The following is a 20567-nucleotide window of genomic DNA, read 5'->3' as shown; positions in this document are numbered from 1 at the left end:
TAATAATCATTGTGTGGAAACTGTTTCTTCCGTTCAAGATGGCTGGGTGCGTGCCAGGCCTTGTGGCTTTGGTATTACTTGGTTAATTTAAACCAGGTGATGAGTCAGTCGTCTTTGTCTGAGCAATGAGGTCCAAGCTTTTTATGATATCCATGATATTCTAAAAGCATACAAGAAGGTTGCCTTGAAGCAATTCACTGACAATGTCATTGATCAAGTAATGGAGCGCTATCTCGTTGGACAGGAAGGGCCAGTCAAGATCCATCCTCTCTCTTCAGAGTGGATTGGCCGATGTTCTGACATTCAACTTGCTGATATCGCAACCGCCACATTGTCTATCAGAAATGAGCCACAAGCCAGTCTTGATAAGTTGCATCAGGCTTTGGATATCGCTCAGCAATCCGGAATCTGAACTCTTGCTTCCATGTACAAGTACTACTATGTTTAGAGGAGCACTTTTAGTCAAGTTCCTTCCTGACCCCCAATATAGGTATTCTTGTCACGATTTAACCACCTTTACGACGGTATCAATATTTGAGGATTCAGAAGAAATGAAATCGAGTTCTTTTCTGTCCTACTGTCTACCATGTATTTCGGCAAAGTTGGCAACCATCATGAAGGGGGCAAAAGAAGGGTCAAGAGGAACCATCAGATATATACTGCAGGCCCTTACAACAATATGTAGAGGTCAGCCCGGTAGTCAATTGGAACCCTGACACAGTTTATCACATCTTATATAAGTTTAATCCCGGTTTAGTGGTTATTACACAACCAGGCTATATACGGTAAGTTATTCAAGTATACCGGCCTACTTGGCGTATGAAAGGCGTCTCCTTCCTAACAAGACAGGAATGTTCCACCTTCGGGCCGGTATAGGCAAATGTCCATTCGCTCCACTCAGTAAAGAAAACTAGGCTCAGGTGTCTTATCTGATGAATCTGTGCACCCCAGTTGTCTTCAGTCCCCAAAGAGGAGCCAAGGCTATAGTATACTGCTATTCAGAGGAGGATGGTGTATACCTGATCAGGATCAGGTGGCTAAAATTGCAAGCAAGAATGATCTCTAGGACTGCAACAGAGCCATCCTGGAAGTATGTTCCATTATCTTGAGATGAAGGTCGCGCTGTGCTATGACAAAGGGTAAAGGTCGATCGGGGTCTTGACGTATGTGCAGGTAGCTTCATCCGATGGACTTGCTTAGGGGGGAGCGGTGCATGTCCAGTGGATGATAGTGTGAATGCGCCACTTCTGAAGCTTTTGCTAGAGAAACACCAAGTGCAGAGGATACCAGTACGCCGAAAAGAAAAGGAAATTGCGCCACCGCGTTCTACATACATGACGGCCTCTGTCCCCCCCCAAAAAAGGGCCAACACAACCTCCTTCCTCGCTGCCCACCAACCACTCTGGAAACAAATACAACGGACGGAGGATACCCCGGCTGTGAGAGCCCACATTACGCCTGTTGTCTTCTTCCATCGACTGTTTCCCGTAGAGCGGCACCCCTGGTAACTGCAAGACGCCTGCGGAACTTGTTAGTGATGTGGAAAAGCGAGATGGAAATCTGGAAGACGTACGGTTGGCCTGGGATCGCGAGCTTGTAGCGGGTTCCAAACCTCGATCCCAGCACGAAACGCACGTATGCGGATTCGATCAGGCCACCTACGAATACCAGGTGCTGGATTGTCCCAGCTGTCAGCATCGCTCTATCAGAAAAGGGATGGGAGGGATAACACCCACGTCGATCTTGACCCCAGGGTAGTGCATCTGGGTGAGCCGGATCTCCAGCTCAATTAGATCGGTGATTTCATGTACGACGGGGCCAAATGCACACTGCAGATCATCCTTCGTTATGCGAACGTTGCCATTGCTGTAGTAGAGGTTGTTCTGAAGTAACGCCGGGTCCATCTGCAAGGGCAATTCGTCAGGCTCGCGAGAGGTCGGCCCGAAGCCAGGAGACGCCCAAACCTGCTGCCAGGAGCCTTCTCCGCCACGGGAACGCACTCGAACGCCCGGCCAAACCGCTCAGCCAGAAGGCGGTAGAGGTTGCTGTCAACTGCAGCTCCGGCGCATCGACCTCCCACTGCAAAATGATCGTTCAGTCTGCCGGTTTCTCAGCGGGATTGGAAGAAACTCGCCTTGGTCGTCCAGCAGCTTAATCCATTGAAGGCGCTGACCCTTGCCAGTGATCCTGAAAGTAGAAATATCCTTCAAGGAAACATATTAGAGCAGTGTCAAAAACGGCCGCAGAATAATTGGGGGCGGCCCCTTACTGTCGTACCGGCCCCGACATCGCACACCAGAACAACCTCGTCCACTTCAAATCGGTTTCCTAGTGACTCGACAACGTGATACATAGCAGCCTCTGGTTCTGTTGTCAGGCGAACCTCGTCGATCGTCCGCTGGCCAAAGCCAGCGCGGCTGGCGGCCGTCTCCCGCGAGTCGACGGCAGCGGTCCTCCACGTCACCGGCGTAGTGATTGACACTATCAGGGGCCGCGTCGCCGGATCTCGATTCGGGCATACAACGCGATGAATTGTTTCCAGGATCCGTGTGAGGAAATCAGCCGTTAGGTCAACTCCAGTTTTGCCCTGTGGCAATCGGAGAATGCCCATCCGCACCACTTCGTGCAGGGCTGCGTCGCTCTCACGAGCGAGTGAGGGACGGTCAGCGTCGAGGAATAGTTTGAACCAGGATGACAGAGTCATTCCTGGCCTCACTCGACATCCCCACACAAAGTCTTCCCCCCCAAAACCGCCTTGTCCAGGGTTCTCGTCTCTGTACGCGATCCTGCAGGGTACTTTCTGCTCTGTGCCTCCGGATGGCCAGGGCGCCGGGGTAAAGACTACCCCATATTGATTGCCGCTCCCTCCCACGGGTTTTGTGTAGCTAAACGCTGGAGCAAGGTTACAATAGGGCAATCATGCGACAGGTCCTCGTACTCACCTGTGCCTGATGTCCCAAAATCCAGGCCTACCACGATTGGGCGCTGAAAGGAGTTCGATCCCATGTTCATCTTGAAATCTTCTTTACCGTATCAACAGAGCATTAACAAAGAGAGTCTTGGGTTCAAGGAGGTTGATAGAGGCTGTTAGGTAGGAAGTGAAATTGTTGTCTGCTGAACGCACGACTGGAATGAGAACAAGGAGATGGCGAGGCCCTAGACTTTTTCTTACCCTCTTCCCCACCTGATTCCGGGTCACTGTTTTTGCCCATACCCCGAGACAGCTGTTTCAGTGCCTAGAGCCCACCGCACACCGCTGGCTGGACGATGAGGCGATGTTTCGGATGTGCGCTTCCTGCTCTGCGGCTGCGGAAGCATGACCACCCAAGCTGCCGGGCTAGACACACGCGATGTTTGTCCGGTTGGGAAGCGGACAAAGTTCAGCTCGCCGTTACACAGCCTGACCATCGTTTGGGAGACCTGGATGGTAGGCATCTTTCTCTGCCTGTCCTTGCGGCGTTTGCCCTGGGCCGCTTTCATGTTGCCCGGATTCCTTTGTACACACCTGAAAGAACCAACGCCACGGTGGAGAATCCCCTGTTGGTAAAAATATATTCAATACTGCTCAATCCCTGGGACTTAAATCCCTCATCATGTCTCGGATCTCGAGAGGACGCAAAACTGACGTCCCTCCCGTCTCTACCCAAGAGTCGTCACTTTTCCCCGACTGCTTCAATATTCGTTTACTCTCTCCTCTCCCACGTCTATCTGGTTTTATTTTTATTTTTTGGTTTTCTTTGTTCGCTCTTTTCCCCGTTTTCTCCCCGTGTTCGCCCCGATGCCGAAGGCCAAAGCAAAGATTGCCAAAGGCAAAAAAAAGGTTAGGAATTCCTCACATCCACCTGCAAATCTTCCTCACCTCGCCTGATAAGTTCTAACTCCCCTTGCGGCTTTGACTGATGGACGTGCATCTCCAGAAGTCTCCTCGACCCCGTTCCCTCCAGAACAAAAACGAGAAGACTGCCATGACCGACGCCGTCAGTAAGAGCGAGGATCCGGAGATTCCTCTGTTTGTCTTACCCAAGCACTGGAAGGATGCGAACACGACTCCTCGCGAGTTCCTTCACCGTCTGTATTGGTCCAACGGCGTTGATAATGACGCCCCTGTCGAAAAGCAACTCAACGAGCTGAAAACCCGCTACGACATCCTGGCGAGCAACATCGCCCAATTTCTCGATGAGGAGGAGCTCTTGACCGCCGCCGGAGCCGGCGAATGGTCCAGAACTATGCCGGGCTTCTGGCCTTCCCAATTCCTTTCCGCGCACTGCCATACCAGGGCCTTTGGCTCCCATTGGGGTTACAGGGAGCTAAGCGACATGAAGTGGACCAAAGCCCAGAAGAAAGAGCTCGTCTCCAGGCTTGATGATTACTGTGTGCAGGAGGACTTTGACACCATTGTCTCCCTCCTCCGCGCAAACGACCGCGCATGGTTTGGAAAATACCTTGTGGCTGCTTTCCTAATGAAGGTGGCTGTTGAGACCTTCTTTCTCCACCCCTTTTGGTATGTCGAACCACTGCCCAAGGGGCAAGAGACTTTTACAGGGGATGCCGAATGGCAGGGCGTTTCAACTCATGGTGTACTTCTGGAGGAACTCTTTGCACAATTCGGGAAAGGTATGCTACGGTCCCACCACACCCCACCTCTTCGCTGTCCTTCTCTTTTTCTCTCCTTTATCCAGCCCTTTGTCTTTCCATCTGAAACCCATCAGGTTATCATGTACCTTATTCTACTGACATCTTGTGTGCAGTCAACATCCAGTTTGCCCGAATCTGGCGCTCCCTGACGACCCGCCTCTGCAACCAGAAGTTCTATCCAGCGGACTACGAAAAGACACTCCGAGCACGCCGTTGGGCTCGGTGCAGGTCTCTGGCCAAAGAGCTCCTCACCGACAAAGTCTTCAGCTACCTGATGAAGCCCATCACGGATGACCAAGTCCAGCAGAGGGAGGAAGATCTTGCCCACCATCTCGGTTCGATTTCGGATGTTGCTGCCTTCATGCACTCGCAGAATCCCTCCCTCCGATTTGAGACCCTCCCCGACCTCGAGCCGTGCTTCACCAAGGCGTCGGGGACCATGGATCCCGAGTACGAGGTCGACGTCGCCGAGGGCGACACCAAGTTCGACGGATGCCGCGCGCTACTTCTCCAGCATCCGCGTTTCCTCCGCGTGGGGTACTTGGATGGAACGAACGGGGAAACGGAGACGGTGCAGCGTGCCCTTGTCGTAGTGGATTTTACCAATGTGCCAAAGGAACATCACTGAATTTTGTTGCTGTTGAGCAAATCGCCTGCAGGGGAGGAGGAACGGCAGGCACACATTGACTCTTGTCCCGCCATTCTATTCTGCGTTATGCTATGCTATGCGCGTAACCCCTTCACTCTGCTCACTACTCTTGTCACTCTTTTCACTGGGCGGGCTGGGCCCTCTGTAGTCCTGACCACGGTTTTCATCAATATCACTCGCTACTCCCACAGTCCTTACCAATACTAGTTCTTATATCTCCCTACCAACTCCTCACCCCGAAACTAGACACAGACTATAGTCGTAACCTGTGTGTGGCAGAAGCTCACCCTGAGGCAGACGAACGTAGGTGCCAGGCCACCGAATCTACAGCTCCAGACACTTGCCATCGATATGCTTGTCTCTGTTGGACGTATACGTTTCTCGCTTCTCTCGCTGTATGCTCTTTGTGGTCTCGACGTTCATGCCTTCGAAATTAAACCATCTCCATTCTTACAGGCAAACCTGCGTTGTTTTCCAAGGGCAGAATCATTCCGACTCCCCTCAAGTATCATCGCGCATCGCGCAGAGCTTCCCGGTAAGTTCGCTCTACCTCGGCAAATTAGATAATAAACTGGAGACCGGGAACAAGAGGAAGGAGTCTACACGGACGACAGGACCCGGAGATGTCACAGAATTCCTTTCATTGAAACCCGTGCGCAGTAGCTATCTTTCTATGCGTGCCTTTGTCTTCCTGTGCCCAGCAAGACAAGGAAATGGCTGTTGATCAGGGGAGGAAGCCTTGGGGCGAGCGTATTCCTTTGTCTATGGCATTGTTGAATGAGTGTATTTGCCTTACCGAGCCAATGGACGTTGTTGGTCCACGCCGAGTAGTTGTTGAAAGAACCTTTGGTGGTGTTTCGAGTCCAGAATTAGGTACGATCATGACAGATCTCCTCTAGGGTTTCTTTCGCCCTGCGTTGTTTTCTTTGTTTTCGGGCTGCGCTAATACTCAATTATCACCAAATCGGATCCACATATAACTGAAATACTCTCGAAGAGTCATACTACCAATCACCATGAAAGAAAACTCGAGCCCCAGCTTTCGTCAAGAGAAAGGGCCAAAGGCGCCGCTTCGATAAGCGAAACACTCACACCCCCTTCTCCAATCTTAACCCCTTTCATTCCCTGAAAGTTCAGGCATCCGCACTAATCTTTACCGACGCAAACACCTTGGCTCTGCAGATGAGTTCGCATGGAATGGCGCCTACGCTGAACAAAGCCAGACAACTGGGGCCCGCAGCGTACGACTTCAACCAAAGCTTGGGACAGGTTGGTCCACTCTGAGATTGGTGTGGCGGGGTCAAAGCGTCTTGCAAAGCCGCTGAAGCAGCTGGGGATCGCTCGCGGCACATAGTCCATGGTCCGAACGGATGTGATGCTACCAAGTTACCAAGTGGCTACCCAAGGTTGGTCTCCAGGTTACATTCTCTCTCTCCAACAGTAACGAGACATCTCTACTCCCGGGGGCGGACTGAAGGCAACACTGCCACTCATCTACTATGTCCTCCGTGGGATCCTCCTGAATTCAGTCTTTGATGTTTGTGCGAATAAATTCCAAGAAAGCTTTGAACGTTCCAAGATGTACCAGTATGGCTGCGCCCGGGTGGTCCTGGACAAACCTTCTTTAGATTAGGGTTACAGTTGTTAACCGGCGGGTTCAGGTCGGGTTTAGGTCGGGCTTAGCACCTCTAAGTCCAGCAATAGGAATCGTAAAGAACTTCAAAGTGGGGGTTTGGGGAAGAAGAGAAGAAGAAATTGAAAGGAGGAGAAGGGATTTCTCTCCTGCAAGACGGTCATCTGTCCTGATATCCCTTTTCGTCCTGTGAGAATTAGTGACCTGGGGGAAGTTCAACCAAGGCACGCTTTGGGTTAAAGTATTTCAAGTATGCTACTAAGAAAATCATACTTTCTACTGTTGTAGGTTTTGGGCCATCTTTCTTGTTATTTTGTTGTTCGAGAACTGGGGAAAGAGTGCCGGGAGCGAGGGCCTTGATGGTCCTTGTGTTTGGATCCCAACCCTCAACCCTGACTTCAACTTGGGAAACGTTGTGCAATACCCAATCAAAAGCAGGATAAAAGTTTCTAAATGTTTTCGTAAGTCGAGCGGGCAGCGCGAACATGCAGCTTGGATTGAAACAGAAGCAACAAGGCTAATCCACCAGCGTGTGGCGAGACCATCAGTGTTGGGCTCTATTTACAGTTGACTATGGACCAAATGGAGAGTTACCACTTCCATTACAAATGAAATCAACCCTATCTCCTTCCAAACACTCTTCAACGTATCAACCAGCATAGCCCCTAACAACATCTTGAATTCGCTCACCTTGGAGATCCACCTTAACTTGGGTCCAATTTTAGTAGGCAGAGAGGTGGTTGAATGCAGGCCTTTGAACTGAAGACTAGTCTCATGTAGAGATTACTGCATGCCAAGGGCTGCCAACAGCCCTTTGGATCCAATAAGCTCCTAAGGATAAAGATGCGTCTTATTTTTTTGCCGCTTTGGGTCGCCCGCGGGGTCTCACGGGGTCGTCCGCGGCGTGGCAGTGCACGGCCCCTGAAGAAAGATCCCATTGAATCTTCACGCTGCATGGCTGTTGTGGACCCTGCATGAAATTGGGGAGGTTCATGTACCCACCTCCAACACTTAGCTGTTGGCTAGCGGTGGCCGCAGGGCTGAGGATTGCATGTCCAGCCTATCACCACCAGCTTGGCAGTTCGATGTAAGTGTGGTGAGAACCCAGGGCACACTACCTCTCGCCGTTCCTGAGCACCACAAGCCTTGAGATATTGCGGCTTCTCGGACAGATCAATCACTTCGTACAATAAACGTGAAGCAATCACATAGAGTCATAGGGATGTCCCCTGGTTTGTATCGAACCCCTTCCGGCTGCGCCTGCCTCCTTCAAATCCCCCGTCCAATTTGCTTTTACTCATCATCGAGCCATTGAACAAGGCGTTGAGCCTTCCAAATCTCCGGTGCTTGAAGTTTGCTCGGGTTGTCGTCTTATTGGCCGAGACACGAGAAAAAAGGTTGGAACCACAGAGAGCTGAGGTCACGTTGCGGCCGCTAGCGGAGCTGAACACCGATAAAGTTGGCGGACACAGCCTCCATCCAGGGTGATAGCCAAAAATTATACCACTCTCAAAGAATCAATTCTGACTATGCCCCTGGGCGAAGCGGCTGGCTGAAACAGTGACTTTTTTCGCACATGGCCCAATCCCGTGCTACCTGGGCAGAGCCATACATGAGCTTTCTGCTTACGCCCGCGGGCCCGTCTGGCATCCTTCTAGCCAGTCGTCCTGCAGCAGAAATTGGGGGCCGTTCTTGACGGGGAGCGTGCGTGTTCTATGACCTGCTAGTTCTCTTATCCCTCTCCGGCCGACGAGGGTATAAATACTTGCTAGGAGATCGACCATCTTTGCTCAACTGTGTCCTTCAATCCAGTTTTTCCAGTCAAGCTTAGCGACAACCTGCAAGATGCGCTTCTACCTCCTTATCCTGCCTGTCCTGGCCGCCGTCAACGTCCATGCCTATTGCGAGGTACGCACTGCAATCAATGCCGGCTTTTCTCCTTGCGAGACTCACACCTGACTTGATGGCCTTGTAGGATAGACCGATGGTGATAAATTGCTTGGAGTACCGACTGCTCCCCTGGATGTGCGGCCAGGATAACACCGCACAGACCAACACTTGCTGCAGCGAGAGCAACTGCTCCTGTAAGTGGAATGGATTCCGAATTGTTCTATAGGATAATGGCTAATCCGAGACAGAAACGAAGAGCTGCCATGCAGTGGATTGCGTTCGATGACGTCCCCAAGTTTCGGGCCTGGTGTGGCCATCGAAATGTATAATTTGCTGGTTGCTCATGGGCGGTCCTCGGGAGGCCCTCCTGGAACCATTTTGTTTTGAATTTCTTCGCTCGGGCAAGTCGAGGGGTAGCTTTTAGCGGACTTCCTATGGGAGAGTAGACACCTCTTCAGAGGTAGTGTTCCACAACTTCGTATACATCCGTTCTTCTCTATGGCATCTTGCTTGTATATTATTGAGAATATAAGAAAGATTCTGGGGGCAACGGTGTCAATTTAGTAACTTTGACCGCTCATGGGTACTTTCGGAGTTAAATGCGACCCTGACACGGTACAGCATGGTAGTAAGACGGATGTAGTGCTGGCGAAGGCTAAGATTCAAAATATAGCATCAATCTCGAGGAGAGTATATTAGTGCCTAAAGTCACACCAAACCAGCAGCCTTACACCCCTGGCTGGTGGATCTTTGCATGTTACCTCCATCAAACGCTCAAATCACAAGGTCCAGATCCGCCAAGACCTGGATCAAGCCCGCCCAGCCCGCGGAGAACCCCGCGGAGAACTTCACCTCGGAGGTGACTCAACAAGGGAACCAAACACTCTCTGGCTCGTATTCTGAATGAGAGGATCGATTGATCCCTGGTTGTTGTCTGTTCGTGCACAATTACCCCGGGGCGGAGGAGATACAGAGTGTTGGACAGGATTCTTTGCGATGGGAATGGTACCTGTACTAGCTCCACCCATGCCCTAAGTGCCTGAACTATAATAATGTACCCCCAAGAGCACGAGGAACCCTCATCCACAGGGGCCTCCAGACAAAGAACAGTAACGGTCTCTCAGGGAGAAAAAGCTTGGTTTCCTGTCTTCCCCTCTTTACATCCCCTGTTGGCCCTCGCTGACCCCAAACACCGGACTCACCCCTCCTTCGCATCACCACCACCACCACCCGGAGCAGTAGTGTCACGAACCCTCCACCGATTCAACACCCCAACCCCAATATTCAAATACGTCGCATACACCAACCACACCGCATACGGCACAAGCAGCCAAAATGCCGTCCGATCACCATCCCACAACCCCGCCATAAGCGCCGCGACAGTCACGCCCAGAAGCAGTATATCCAGTGCCGCGAGGCCCGGCCGCCCAAGGCCGAAGAAGAGTGGCATCCAGAGGTGGTTAAGCACGAGTTGGGTTGTGTACAGTGTTTGCATTGCTGCCCTTGGCTGTTCGGCGAGTGTGCTTGAGGCGTGGTAGGCGGCGTACCCCATTAGGGCGTAGAGGGTTGTCCAGATGGGCGGGAAGAGCCAGGGTGATGGGGCGAGGGGGGGTTGGGTGAGGTTTTTATAGAGGTGTTTTGTGCCGTGGCCTATTTGTTGGTTCTATCAGTATCTCTGTTCTTTGGGCTTTGGTTGGGTTGGGGTAGACGGGAGTCGCACGGTTCACGAGATATCCCACGGTTGATCCCGTTGCGATGGGTGTGAGAGTTGAGAGGAGGGGTAAGGCGAAAATTACGTCCAGGAGAGCGAAGGAGAGTGGCATTTTGCTGGTATTCGCTTTCGTGAGGGGATGCTGGGGTGAGGTGCTGTATGTCGAGGGTCTGGGGTTTGGGCTGAGTTGTGATGGACAGGCGACGTCATCACGGCTCAATGTGGGTTGATGCCAGAACCAAGGTTCACTCTCAATAAACATGTGGTCTAGAACTATGCACGAGCTGCCAAATTAGTGTTATTCAAGCCTGATCGTCGGATTAATGCATGATCAGAGCACTGTATGACAGAGCACTGCAGTATATACACCTTTGAACCCCTTCATCTTACAGAACAGCACCATGGAGAGGCACGCGATCACCAATTTGACTCCACAATCTGGTCTTGTATGTATCATCTTATCTTGACATGACCCCGTTCCTGGATCTCTCATCAGTCTGATCTCTTGACCCAATCACCTCGACACGACATCTGGCCACAACTCCATGTTACTCAACAGTTACAGCTCGGCAAGCAGCTCTCGTACGACAATGCCACCTTTCCCTACTGCGTCATCGCACTAAGTCAAGGCGTATAGTATTCCTCCTCCTCGTCTGCACTGCGCTATGCCCTCTTCAAGATCTGAGCAGCAAGGTCGTACGATTCGTTGGTAGCCGACACCTTAACCTTCCCCGTAATATTCTTATCAAACGCATGTCCACACCCCTTCATCCTCTGAACGACAACCTCTCTCTTCCGCGCCCCCGCTGTATCCCTCGCCTTCAGCGCCAACTCCTCCGCCTCAACCGCCGACTCATCCAACTCCCCCGTAACAACCAGCACGGTATCCGGAAAACCAGTCGTATCCGCAAACGCCGGAGAAATCCTCGGATCGCGCGCATCCATCCCCCGGATATACGACTCGCGGAAGATCCGCGTCCAGAACGCCGAGCGCTCCTTCCCACCGGGGACAGGGGCCTTCCTGAGACTCGGGTTCTGGTGGAGATTTGTCGCGGGGTAGAACGCGATCAGGGATCGAAACGTGTCGCGGGGTAGGACCGTGCAGGTCGCGAGGGCGAGGGTGCCGCCGGAGGAGAAGCCGGAGATCGAGACACGCGAGGGGTGGTACTCATCTGGGCGATCGAGGATGTACTTTAGGACGTCCTCGACGTCGTTGAGGGGTGCGGGGAAGGGGTGTTCGGGGGCGAGACGGTAGTTGACGTCGAGGACAACGTGGCCTGTGGTTTCGGCGATGAGGCGGCAGAACTTGTCGTCTGTGCCGTGGAATGGGAGTGCGAAGCCTGAGCCGTACAGGTTGATTAGGACGGGGGCAGGAGTTGAGTCGTCCGCTCCGTCCGGGGATGTCTTGTAGATATGGGTCTGTATAGTGCGGTCTTTATCGCGCGATGGGATCTCCAAGACCTTGTCAGGCGTTGGTCTTGGTGACGGCGCAAGGAGCTTCAAGAGACCGCGTGAGAAGGCAACGAGGACTTTTAAATACAAGTACCGCGCAAAGGAAAAGAGACCAGCCATTGTGATGGACGCTGGCTTGGGGGAAACAAGCCTGGTAAAAACCACTTTCCAGGGTGAGACGAGGGGGGTGGCTTTATACGATGGACCTCGCACTCTTCCCCCCAAATAGGAACAGGCTTGGCATTGAGGCTATGAATAGAGCAGCCAATCAAAATATTTGTGGCCATCCAGCGAGGTCAGAAGGGCAAACCCTCCAAACAACTCCTCTTATGAAAAGCATCATTGTATTCGAGCTAGTGGAGAAAGATGGGACGGTGACCCGGGTATCAAGCAATCTCCCGCAGGCTTGATCGCCAAGACACTCTGGCAGGTACCCGTCACGACGGTACACAAACCCACCCCGTGGCCCGCTCAGCAGGAGGAATGAAGGAGAGAATGTACGACCCGCGCCTCACCCCTTCAGGGAGAAGTTCGCGTCAATAATGAATTCTTTCTCTGCAAACAGCTCTCTCTTCCGTCTTTCGTTTCCTTTTTTACCTTCCTTTCCCTGTCGCTCCACGACAGCTGAGGAGTAATGCAGGATGACATCAACAGAGATATTGGCGCTCGGAATATGTATCCTGGGGGTTCTCGGCATCGTGTGCTGTAGTGGTACTGCGCTTTGGCTTGTCGTGCACTGGTTGAGGGGTTCTGATGCGATTCGGGTGGGTGATTTGGGTTCGGATTCGCCGTTTGAGAGCGCTGGGTATAGTGACGAGGACGGCGACGCTACCGAGTCATCGATTGCAGAGTTCGATAGGTCGACTCGGTGGCAGGGATGGGGGATTTCGATGCTCTCGGTCGTTGGATTTGCGGTGTCGTTGGCGCAGGCTGTCGTTGGGAGTTGTTCTCTCGGGGGATACCATGCCGTCTCGTCGTGGGTTCAGATGGTTGGATGGGTGAGTTATCTCCGTCTCTCTCGTCACTGGACGTAGATCATGACCTAACAATTTGAATAGATCGTGCTGTGCATTCAACCCGTTTCCCTCTTCGTCGAGCCATCACGCGTGAAGAGATACAACCTCGCCCTCCATGCGTTCTGGGCGAGCCTCCTCTCCATTTTCGTGATAGCCGCCCAAACGGCCATCTTCTGGAGCAATGGACACACAATCAAGGTCAACACCGCATTTGTAGCCCTCCTTCTCACTCAAACCACCATCGCCACCCTCCGAAGCGCCGTCTGCCTCCTCCTCCCCCGCCGCCCAAACGTCTACTTCGACGGCCAGGTCGTCGACCAAGAATTCAGCGTAAGCGCCTACAACCGCTTTACATACGGCTGGGCAACAGCACTCCTCCGGTACGCGTCGCAAAACAAAGAGTTAAAAATCCACGATCTACCGAAACTCCCCTTTGCCGCGCGCGCAGAGACGGTACACCTCCGACTCGAAGCGTTTCTTGGACCTCGGAAGCTCTGGGTTGCCCTTGTGCGAAGGCACGCGCGTGCCTTGGCTATTCAGGGGTCCCTTAGTCTGGTAGTTTGCGTGCTGGGGTCTGGGCCACAGGTAGCTCTTTATAAGATTCTGAAGGCGCTGGAGGAGCGAGAGGTGATTGGGATTTATTCGACAGGGCCTGAGGCATGGGTTTGGGTGGGTGGGTTGGGGATGCTCCTTGCGCTGTCGTCGAGTATCGAGTCGTGGCTTTGGTGGCTGATTTATTCGGAGCTGTGGGTTCCAATATACGAGGGTTTATCTGGATTAGTCTTTGCAAAGGCGATGCGGTGCAAGGATGTCAAGTCTTCCAAGGTTTCCGGACACTCGAGCGTGGGAACTGAGGATTGGGGCGCAGAGGAGGAAGAGGGAGAAGAAGGAGAGCGAAACCGCCAGAGCATCGTCAATCTCGCGGCCGTCGACTCAAAGCGTATAGCGGACTTCGTCACCTTCAGCTATCTCATTCCCTCGTGCGTAATCCGACTAGCTATTGCCGCGTACTTCCTGGCCCGGCTCATCGGGTGGTCGAGCTTGATGGCTGGCATTGGAGGTGCCATTCTCTTAACGCCGCTAAACTCATGGCTGACGAGACGGTATGCTCTGGTGCAGGCGGAGTTCATGAAAGCGAGCGACAGGCGGACCAGCGCGGTGACGGAGGTCTTGCAGGGGATCCGCCAGATCAAGTTTGGGGCGCTGGAGCAGCAGTGGCAGGACCGGATTCAGGAGAAGCGAGAGGCTGAGCTGGGGCTGCTGTGGAAGACATCAGTGTATACGACTGGGATGGTGTCTGTGTGGATTATGGGGCCGTTGTTGCTGTCTGCAGTGTCACTCACGGTTCACGCATTAACTCGGGGAGAGCTCTCTCCCTCTGTCGCGTTTACGGCGCTGTCTATCTTCGGGTCTCTGGAATCATCTCTCGCGAGTCTGCCGGATCTCATCTCGAAAGCTATGGAGGCCAAGGTCAGTGCAGATCGTATCGACAGCTATCTGAGTTCGGCAGAGAAGATGTCCAATACGGCACACATCGCCCACATCACTTTTTCCGATGCAACAGTCGCCTGGCCGTCAGACGAAGACGACGACGATAACGGCTGGGAATGCGAACGCTTCTTCCTCCGACACCTAACCCTGCGCTTCCCACGGAAAGGACTGAGCGTGATTGTCGGCAAGACGGGATCGGGTAAGAGCCTACTACTCGCCTCAATCCTGGGCGAATGCGACGTGCTTTCAGGATCAGTGGCAGTCCCACGGCCTCCGCCAGCATCAGAGCGATTCGACCACCTCGCAACCCGCGCAAACTGGATCCTTGACACAGCTATAGCATACGTGGCGCAGAACCCGTGGATGGAGAACGCTTCTATCAAAGAAAACATCCTGTTCGGCCTGCCGTACGATCGACAGCGATACCGCAAGACCCTTTTCGCCTCTGGACTCGAGAAGGACATGGCAATGCTCACGGACGGAGACTTGACAGACATCGGGGCAAACGGCATCAACTTGAGCGGGGGGCAAAGATGGCGCATTTCGTTTGCACGAGCGCTATATTCCCGAGCCGGTATTTTGGTCATGGACGATATCTTCAGTGCGCTTGATGCGGAGACAGGACGGCATGTGTATGAGCATGCGCTGACTGGGGAGTTAGGGCAAGGTCGGACGAGGGTTCTTGTCACGCACCATCTGGGACTGTGTCTCCCGCGAACCGATTACTGCGTTTTGCTCGAGGATGGCTTTGTCAGTCATGCAGGGACGGTGGAAGAGCTACAGGCGACGGGTGTCTTGACGGACGTGCTGGGCAAAGCTGAGCTGAGCCGCGGGGAGAGCGCACCACCAACGCAGGAGCTCCCGAGGAGAAAGCGTTCTTCGGCGGCTAGTGGGAGGCGCTCTTCTGTGTTCAGCATGCAAACTATTCGGAAGTTCATGCAGGAGGAGAAACGCGAGACTGGGTCGATATCGCTAAAGGTGTACGCGGCGTACCTCAACAGGGGCAATCGCGTGTGGTGGTGGATACTTGCTTTTCTCGCATATGCGGCCTTTATGGCCCTTCTCGTCGGTCGAGTAAGTCTCTGAAGTCCAAAACTAAATATGTGCTAACAGACCAGTCATGGTGGGTCAGCGTGTGGACTGCGTCCGGCTCGAGCAATCCCACCCCAGCCGTAACCTCACAACACACCTTGAATAGAGTCAACCACTCCGACAACAGCCTCGCATTCTACCTGGCCATCTACGTCGGTATCTCCGCCGGAGCCTGTCTCATCGGCACCCTCCGCTGCCTGGCTCTCGCCACCGCCTTCATCAAATCCTCGCGCCAACTCTTCGACGACCTCCTCACCACCGTCCTCCGCGCCCCCCTCCGCTGGCTCGACACCGTCCCCCTCGGCCGCATCCTCAACCGCTTCACCTCAGACATCTACCTCCTCGACTGGCGCCTCGGCTACGACCTGGGCCACCTGGTCTACAAAGCCCTCGAACTAACCGGCATCCTCGTCGCCGGCGCCACCGTCTCTCCCCTCCTCCTCATACTCGCCTGCGCCCTGCTCATCCTCTGCACCCGTCTATGCACAAACTACCTCGCCGGTGTCCGCGAAATCAAACGCCTCGAAAGCACCGCGAAGAGCCCCGTCCTCGAGAAATTCGGCACAAGCCTCGCCGGCCTCGCCACAATCCGCGCATTCAACAAAACAGAAACATACATCCACGAGATGTACGCCCTCATCGACTCCCACGCCCAGGCATCATGGTACCTGTGGCTCTTCAACCGCTGGCTCGGGTTCTGGATGGCTCTTGTCGGCGCGCTCTTCTCGACTCTCACGGCCTCGGTAGTCGTCTACATGCCCAGTGGTGGTGGGGGTGTCAGTGCCGCGCTAGCAGGGTTCGCGATGAGTTTCGCGCTGCAGTATAACTACGCCGTTGCGATGGGTCTGCGGTTCTATGCGAACGTCGAGATCGGAATGAACGCCACCGAGCGCGTGCTCGAGTACACGAATATCGAAACCGAGAGTCAGGGTGGCTACAGCCCGCCCGCTGGGTGGCCGACGAAGGGGAAGATCGAAGTCCAGGACCTCGAAGTTGCATACGCGCCTGACCTCCCGCCTGTCTTGAAGGGTGTGAGCTTCGCGGTCGGGAATAACCAGCGTGTTGGTGTGGTGGGACGCACGGGGGCGGGGAAGTCGTCGCTTACACTTGCTATATTTCGGTTCCTTGAGGCGTGGCGCGGGAGGATCTTGATTGACGGTCTTGATATCTCGATGTTAAAGCTGCACGACCTGCGGAGCCGACTGGCGATTATCCCGCAAGACCCAGTGTTATTCTCTGGGACGATCCGGTCGAATCTCGATCCGTTTAACGAGTACAGCGATCTCGAGCTGTATAATGCCCTGGAACGAGTACACCTCCTCCACTTCGAGGATACGTCGACTCTCGCGTCGAGCCCTTCAAGCAGCTCTAGCTGTCGTTCTAGCTCTCGCCCCAGCTCCAGCAACCACCTAAGCGGAAGCAGCACACTCACCCGGTCTTCTACAGAAGAAATCCCCCCCAAACCAACCGGCTTCTTTGCATCCCTCTCCTCCCCCATCACATCAGGCGGAACAAACCTCTCGCAAGGCCAGCGGCAACTCCTATCCCTGGCGCGCGCGATAATCCGGCGCCCAAAGATCATGGTCCTCGACGAGGCGACCTCCGCCGTGGACATGGAGACCGACAGTCTAATCCAACAGTCGATCCGGCGCGAGTTCGGGCACGGGGACAGTAGTCTCGTTGTGATTGCGCACCGGCTCAGCACGATTGCGGACTTTGATTGCATTCTTGTGCTAGATGAGGGGAGGGTGGTGGAGTCCGGGACGCCGAGGGAGCTTGTGGGAATTCCTGGGGGGGTGTTTAGGAATTTGGTGGAGAGGAGTGGCGAGAGGGCGAGGGTTGAGGCGATGATTCGGGGTGAGGTTGGCAAGCATTGATTTGGATGTGTTATCATCAGTCGCTTTCTGTATGATATGAACTTGTAGCGTTGGTTTTCTCTTGTCATACAGTTCGGACAGATTGCCCTTCGTCCCGTAGAGTTGTTTGGAGAACAGGGTAAGCGTGCGATCGACCAAGTCAACGGCGAGGCCGGATGATGCCACTTCTCATAGCCCTCGTACCAGTCCTTCTTGGTGTGCTCGGCGTAATCCAGAAGGAGGCGATGCGTGGTTGGCACGGCGACAAACTCCTCGACTTGACCAACAGACCTACCCAGTAAAGGCCCCCGTAATGGCCCTTGACCTTCACCGGCACGGCCGTGCTGTCCTTCTTCACGAAATAGGTAAATTCAACGCCATGATTTCCATCTCTCCGCGTTGTTGAGATGGACGTAAAAGAGCCGGTAATCGTCCTTGGCATGGTCAAAATGCCCCGACCTGTCTCCATGCGCACGCTTGACCTCCAACTGTGCAAGCTCGGCCCTGAGCTCGGTCTGGACGACTGGAAACAGCGTCTCTGCCATGGATACTGACCGGCTGCGTGGGCGGAGGAACATCCGCGCCCACATCTGCACTGCAGCGAGACCGAGGGCGAACAGCGTCTCGGAGTCATCGTACAACCCCGGTTTTCAGTTTCCAGGTCGGATCTCGCATCCGGCCAATCCCCTGGCGTAGCGTGGACTTGATGTTACCCAAGGTGATACCAGACCATGTGGCTGATGCTCTTCCTCGGAACGGAATGATTCAAGGCGCCTCGCTACTGCCACCCTTGTGCATTATATGAGCCCATGATATAACAAGCCTCCTCTAGGTATGCGGAGTCGAAATCCAGTAGAAGGCTGTTGGGAGGAACTATCAATACGCTTTGCAGGAGGGGGGTACACTACTACTCTGCGATTATACATCCAGGCATTGAGAAGCATCAAAGGTAGCGCTGCAACGTTGCTGAACAAGTCAAAATTAAATCCAACCACCAAGTCTTGTATCTTCTACCCTTCTTTTTTCCATCGAACAGCCCGCAACTATCGCGGCTATATACTCAGGGTCGCTAACTACACGACAACATGCTTCACATCTTATCATCCTCTTCCCAAAACATCCACGCCATACTGATGACGAACTTGATACCAGCCGCCAGCCACATCACGGCGTAGATATCTCCAGTAGCCTTGGTGATCCAACCCCCCGCGATAGCTCCCACGAGGGTCAGAATAAAAGCCACCACACGCCGGTCCCGCTTGGCGTTTCGAAGAAAGAACAGCTTCGGGTCCGAGACCAGGTCACACAATAGACTAGTGATCACCACCGTCGGCACCTCATTGTAGCCGAGTGCGCGGCTGGCAACTATCTGGCCCGCTGACTGGACGCTCAGCAGTACGATGGGTGCTTCTTGGCTCCACTCGGTCTCCGTGCTGTCTCCGGCGAGACCCTGGATACCAGGGATAGTCCCGCTCTGCACTAGCACCGCTGTGATTATGAGCATGGCTGTCTGAAGAAAGAAGGTCAGCAGTAGGGTGCCGCGTTGCCTGGGCCCCAGAGCGCTGTTCAGACGAGCAAACAAGAAACACCCCAGGACAAAGCATCCGATGGAAGTCAGGGACCGAGCCCAGCCATATGGCCGTGAATTCTGGTTTGATGCCCCCAGGCCGACGAAGATGGTATTGCCTGTGCCTATAGTGAGCTGGGTGGGTGAATTGGTTGTGAGTTGAGGGAGAGGGTACCAGTTTGCATTGACACAAAGGTATTGTAGGCTGTATCTGTCAGCTTCTACCTTTCGCTTAGCAGAATGCACAGCTCTCACCATTGTAGAGGGTACTGTCCACCAGTCCTGAACAGAGACAACACGCATATAATAGCTTGTCAGCGTGCGCAGGAGTGACGTCGGCTTTCAGCCTTTCAACCCAGTTTCCCTGGGAGATAGGCCTACCCATGATGAGGGCCGGGAGACGCTTTACAGAGAAGCCCAAAGCAAAAGTGACGGCTTGCTGATACAGGTTATAGATCCCACCCCCTGGGTTGTATTGACTCCATATCCCGCAACCATGGAAGACGGGACCAGATGCCCCTCTTCTAACTCCAGATGTGACAACCAGCTGCGCCACGACCCTGCAATACGGGCCCATCCTGGATGAGGATTTTCACCCCAGCGGCAATGTAACCATCTGCCCGATTCCCAGGGCCAATTGGATAATTTGTTGCTATCACCCTCAGAGATTGACCTTGACCTTGGCGGCAGCCACCCGGCAGGAGCGGAGCCCAACACCTTCAAGCCAAGATACTTGGCTCTGCACAGAGTCCGGAGCAACCCCCGACACGGCCACGGTGACCACCCTTTCCTCTCAGAGGGGGCTGTTGAATGCCAAGCATCGCGTCAGCTCAGCCTCCGTGGGCTGTGTTGGTCTGTCGGATAGTCCCGCGACTTTCCCCGAAACCGGACCGCTCCGTTCCACTCGGAGGAAAGGCAGAGGGGATCTCCCGTGATGCCCAGACTCTCGGCCCTGCAGAGCATGATGCAATTTTGCGTTCCTTTCCGCTCCAACCTTGATAGGTATGTTGTCTGGATGCTGCTCGGAGTCAAAGTTTTCATTATCCCTGGCACAGACCCTTGTTCGGTCACTCCGAGCCGGACAGTGGCAGACTTCAACCAGGCAGTTCGACTTCCTAATAGGGTTAAAGTAATGTATACTATTCGACAGACGTCTGTACGAGATACCCGCCCCCCTGTAGTGCGCTCTGCCGGACTTCGGAGAGTTTCTGCAGGGGGCTACCTGGGCGCCGTACGGTGGATTGGTGGCACTTTATCCAACTCCGACGTGGTGCTGCATGCTTCGTCTGCTGGTCGTCTGAAGCGGGTGGCGAAAGAGATCGATTATGGCGAAAGCGCCAAGTACGTGATAGTGTTATTTGAGGTCGAGAATTAGATGGTGCTGAAATATCGAAGTAGTTTGCTCTGCGCCGATCTTCTAGATCCCAACCCTGGTGTTTGTCTGTCATGCAGGAGGTGTCGGAACCCATTCTACATGCACAAGTCTGTCTCTAGATATTCCACCAATGACACTATCAGCCTGTGGGCCGCCTCCACATTGGTAGTGAATAAAGGTCATGCTGCGCCTTCATTCAG

The 20567-nt window shown here is 53.8% G+C and overlaps 7 protein-coding genes across 7 annotated transcripts; 2 read left to right on the top strand and 5 right to left on the bottom strand.

Annotated features, from left to right (window-relative positions):
- Positions 1-1452: 1452 nt before the first annotated feature.
- On the bottom strand, positions 1453-2704 carry BJX67DRAFT_379048 (Hsp70 family protein; the record flags this gene model as incomplete). The annotated part of the gene is made up of 4 exons (XM_071032482.1): positions 1453-1519; positions 1574-1674; positions 1737-1904; positions 2270-2704. 4 exons carry the CDS (start codon positions 2702-2704, stop codon positions 1453-1455), a joined length of 771 nt encoding a protein of 256 aa, XP_070888475.1.
- Positions 2705-3965: 1261 nt separating this feature from the next.
- BJX67DRAFT_379047 (uncharacterized protein) lies at positions 3966-5263 on the top strand (the record flags this gene model as incomplete). Its single annotated transcript, XM_071032481.1, has 2 exons — positions 3966-4614; positions 4749-5263. The coding sequence occupies 2 exons, from the start codon at positions 3966-3968 to the stop codon at positions 5261-5263; spliced, it is 1164 nt and encodes a 387-aa protein (XP_070888474.1).
- A 3154-nt stretch (positions 5264-8417) lies between these two features.
- On the bottom strand, positions 8418-9348 carry BJX67DRAFT_347472 (uncharacterized protein). Its single transcript, XM_071028538.1, has 3 exons — positions 9056-9348; positions 8893-9001; positions 8418-8825 (listed from the first exon to the last, which is right to left on the bottom strand). Exons 1-3 carry the CDS (start codon positions 9070-9072, stop codon positions 8745-8747), a joined length of 207 nt encoding a protein of 68 aa, XP_070888473.1. The 5' UTR covers positions 9073-9348; the 3' UTR covers positions 8418-8744.
- Positions 9349-10005: 657 nt separating this feature from the next.
- Positions 10006-10630, bottom strand: BJX67DRAFT_379046 (TspO/MBR family protein; the record flags this gene model as incomplete). Its single annotated transcript, XM_071032480.1, has 2 exons — positions 10006-10457; positions 10528-10630. 2 exons carry the CDS (start codon positions 10628-10630, stop codon positions 10006-10008), a joined length of 555 nt encoding a protein of 184 aa, XP_070888472.1.
- A 174-nt stretch (positions 10631-10804) lies between these two features.
- On the bottom strand, positions 10805-12143 carry BJX67DRAFT_347471 (putative carboxylesterase). Its single transcript, XM_071028537.1, has one exon. The coding sequence runs from the start codon at positions 12088-12090 to the stop codon at positions 11182-11184; it is 909 nt and encodes a 302-aa protein (XP_070888471.1). The 5' UTR covers positions 12091-12143; the 3' UTR covers positions 10805-11181.
- A 250-nt stretch (positions 12144-12393) lies between these two features.
- BJX67DRAFT_392029 (putative ABC bile acid transporter) lies at positions 12394-17446 on the top strand (the record flags this gene model as incomplete). Its single annotated transcript, XM_071034881.1, has 3 exons — positions 12394-12968; positions 13029-15551; positions 15596-17446. The coding sequence occupies exons 1-3, from the start codon at positions 12612-12614 to the stop codon at positions 17444-17446; spliced, it is 4731 nt and encodes a 1576-aa protein (XP_070888470.1). The 5' UTR covers positions 12394-12611.
- Positions 17447-18418: 972 nt separating this feature from the next.
- On the bottom strand, positions 18419-19845 carry BJX67DRAFT_347468 (YoaK family protein). The gene is made up of 3 exons (XM_071028536.1): positions 19248-19845; positions 19168-19197; positions 18419-19111 (listed from the first exon to the last, which is right to left on the bottom strand). The coding sequence occupies exons 1-3, from the start codon at positions 19567-19569 to the stop codon at positions 18516-18518; spliced, it is 948 nt and encodes a 315-aa protein (XP_070888469.1). The 5' UTR covers positions 19570-19845; the 3' UTR covers positions 18419-18515.
- Between the last annotated feature and the right edge of the window lie 722 nt (positions 19846-20567).

The sequence above is a fragment of the Aspergillus lucknowensis genome (genome assembly GCF_044049455.1).
Source record: "Aspergillus lucknowensis strain CBS 449.75 chromosome Unknown BJX67scaffold_9, whole genome shotgun sequence".
NCBI lineage: Eukaryota > Fungi > Ascomycota > Eurotiomycetes > Eurotiales > Aspergillaceae > Aspergillus > Aspergillus lucknowensis.
This window is presented reverse-complemented; position numbering and strand designations above follow the sequence as displayed.

Bases quoted from the DNA above. Each gene is read 5' to 3' on its own strand.
- BJX67DRAFT_347468 (XM_071028536.1), bottom strand. From the start codon at position 19,569: ATGGGCCCGTATTGCAGGGTCGTGGCGCAGCTGGTTGTCACATCTGGA. The intron at 19,198-19,247 runs GTGAGAGCTGTG...TGACAGATACAG, and splicing joins GGACAGTACCCTCTACAATG to CCTACAATACCTTTGTGTCA. The intron at 19,112-19,167 runs GTACCCTCTCCC...CTATAGGCACAG, and splicing joins CTTTGTGTCAATGCAAACTG to GCAATACCATCTTCGTCGGC.
- BJX67DRAFT_347472 (XM_071028538.1), bottom strand. The intron at 8,826-8,892 runs CTACAAGGCCAT...TGCAGTGCGTAC, and splicing joins TTTATCACCATCGGTCTATC to CTCGCAATAGGCATGGACGT.
- BJX67DRAFT_347471 (XM_071028537.1), bottom strand. From the start codon at position 12,090: ATGGCTGGTCTCTTTTCCTTTGCGCGGTACTTGTATTTAAAAGTCCTC.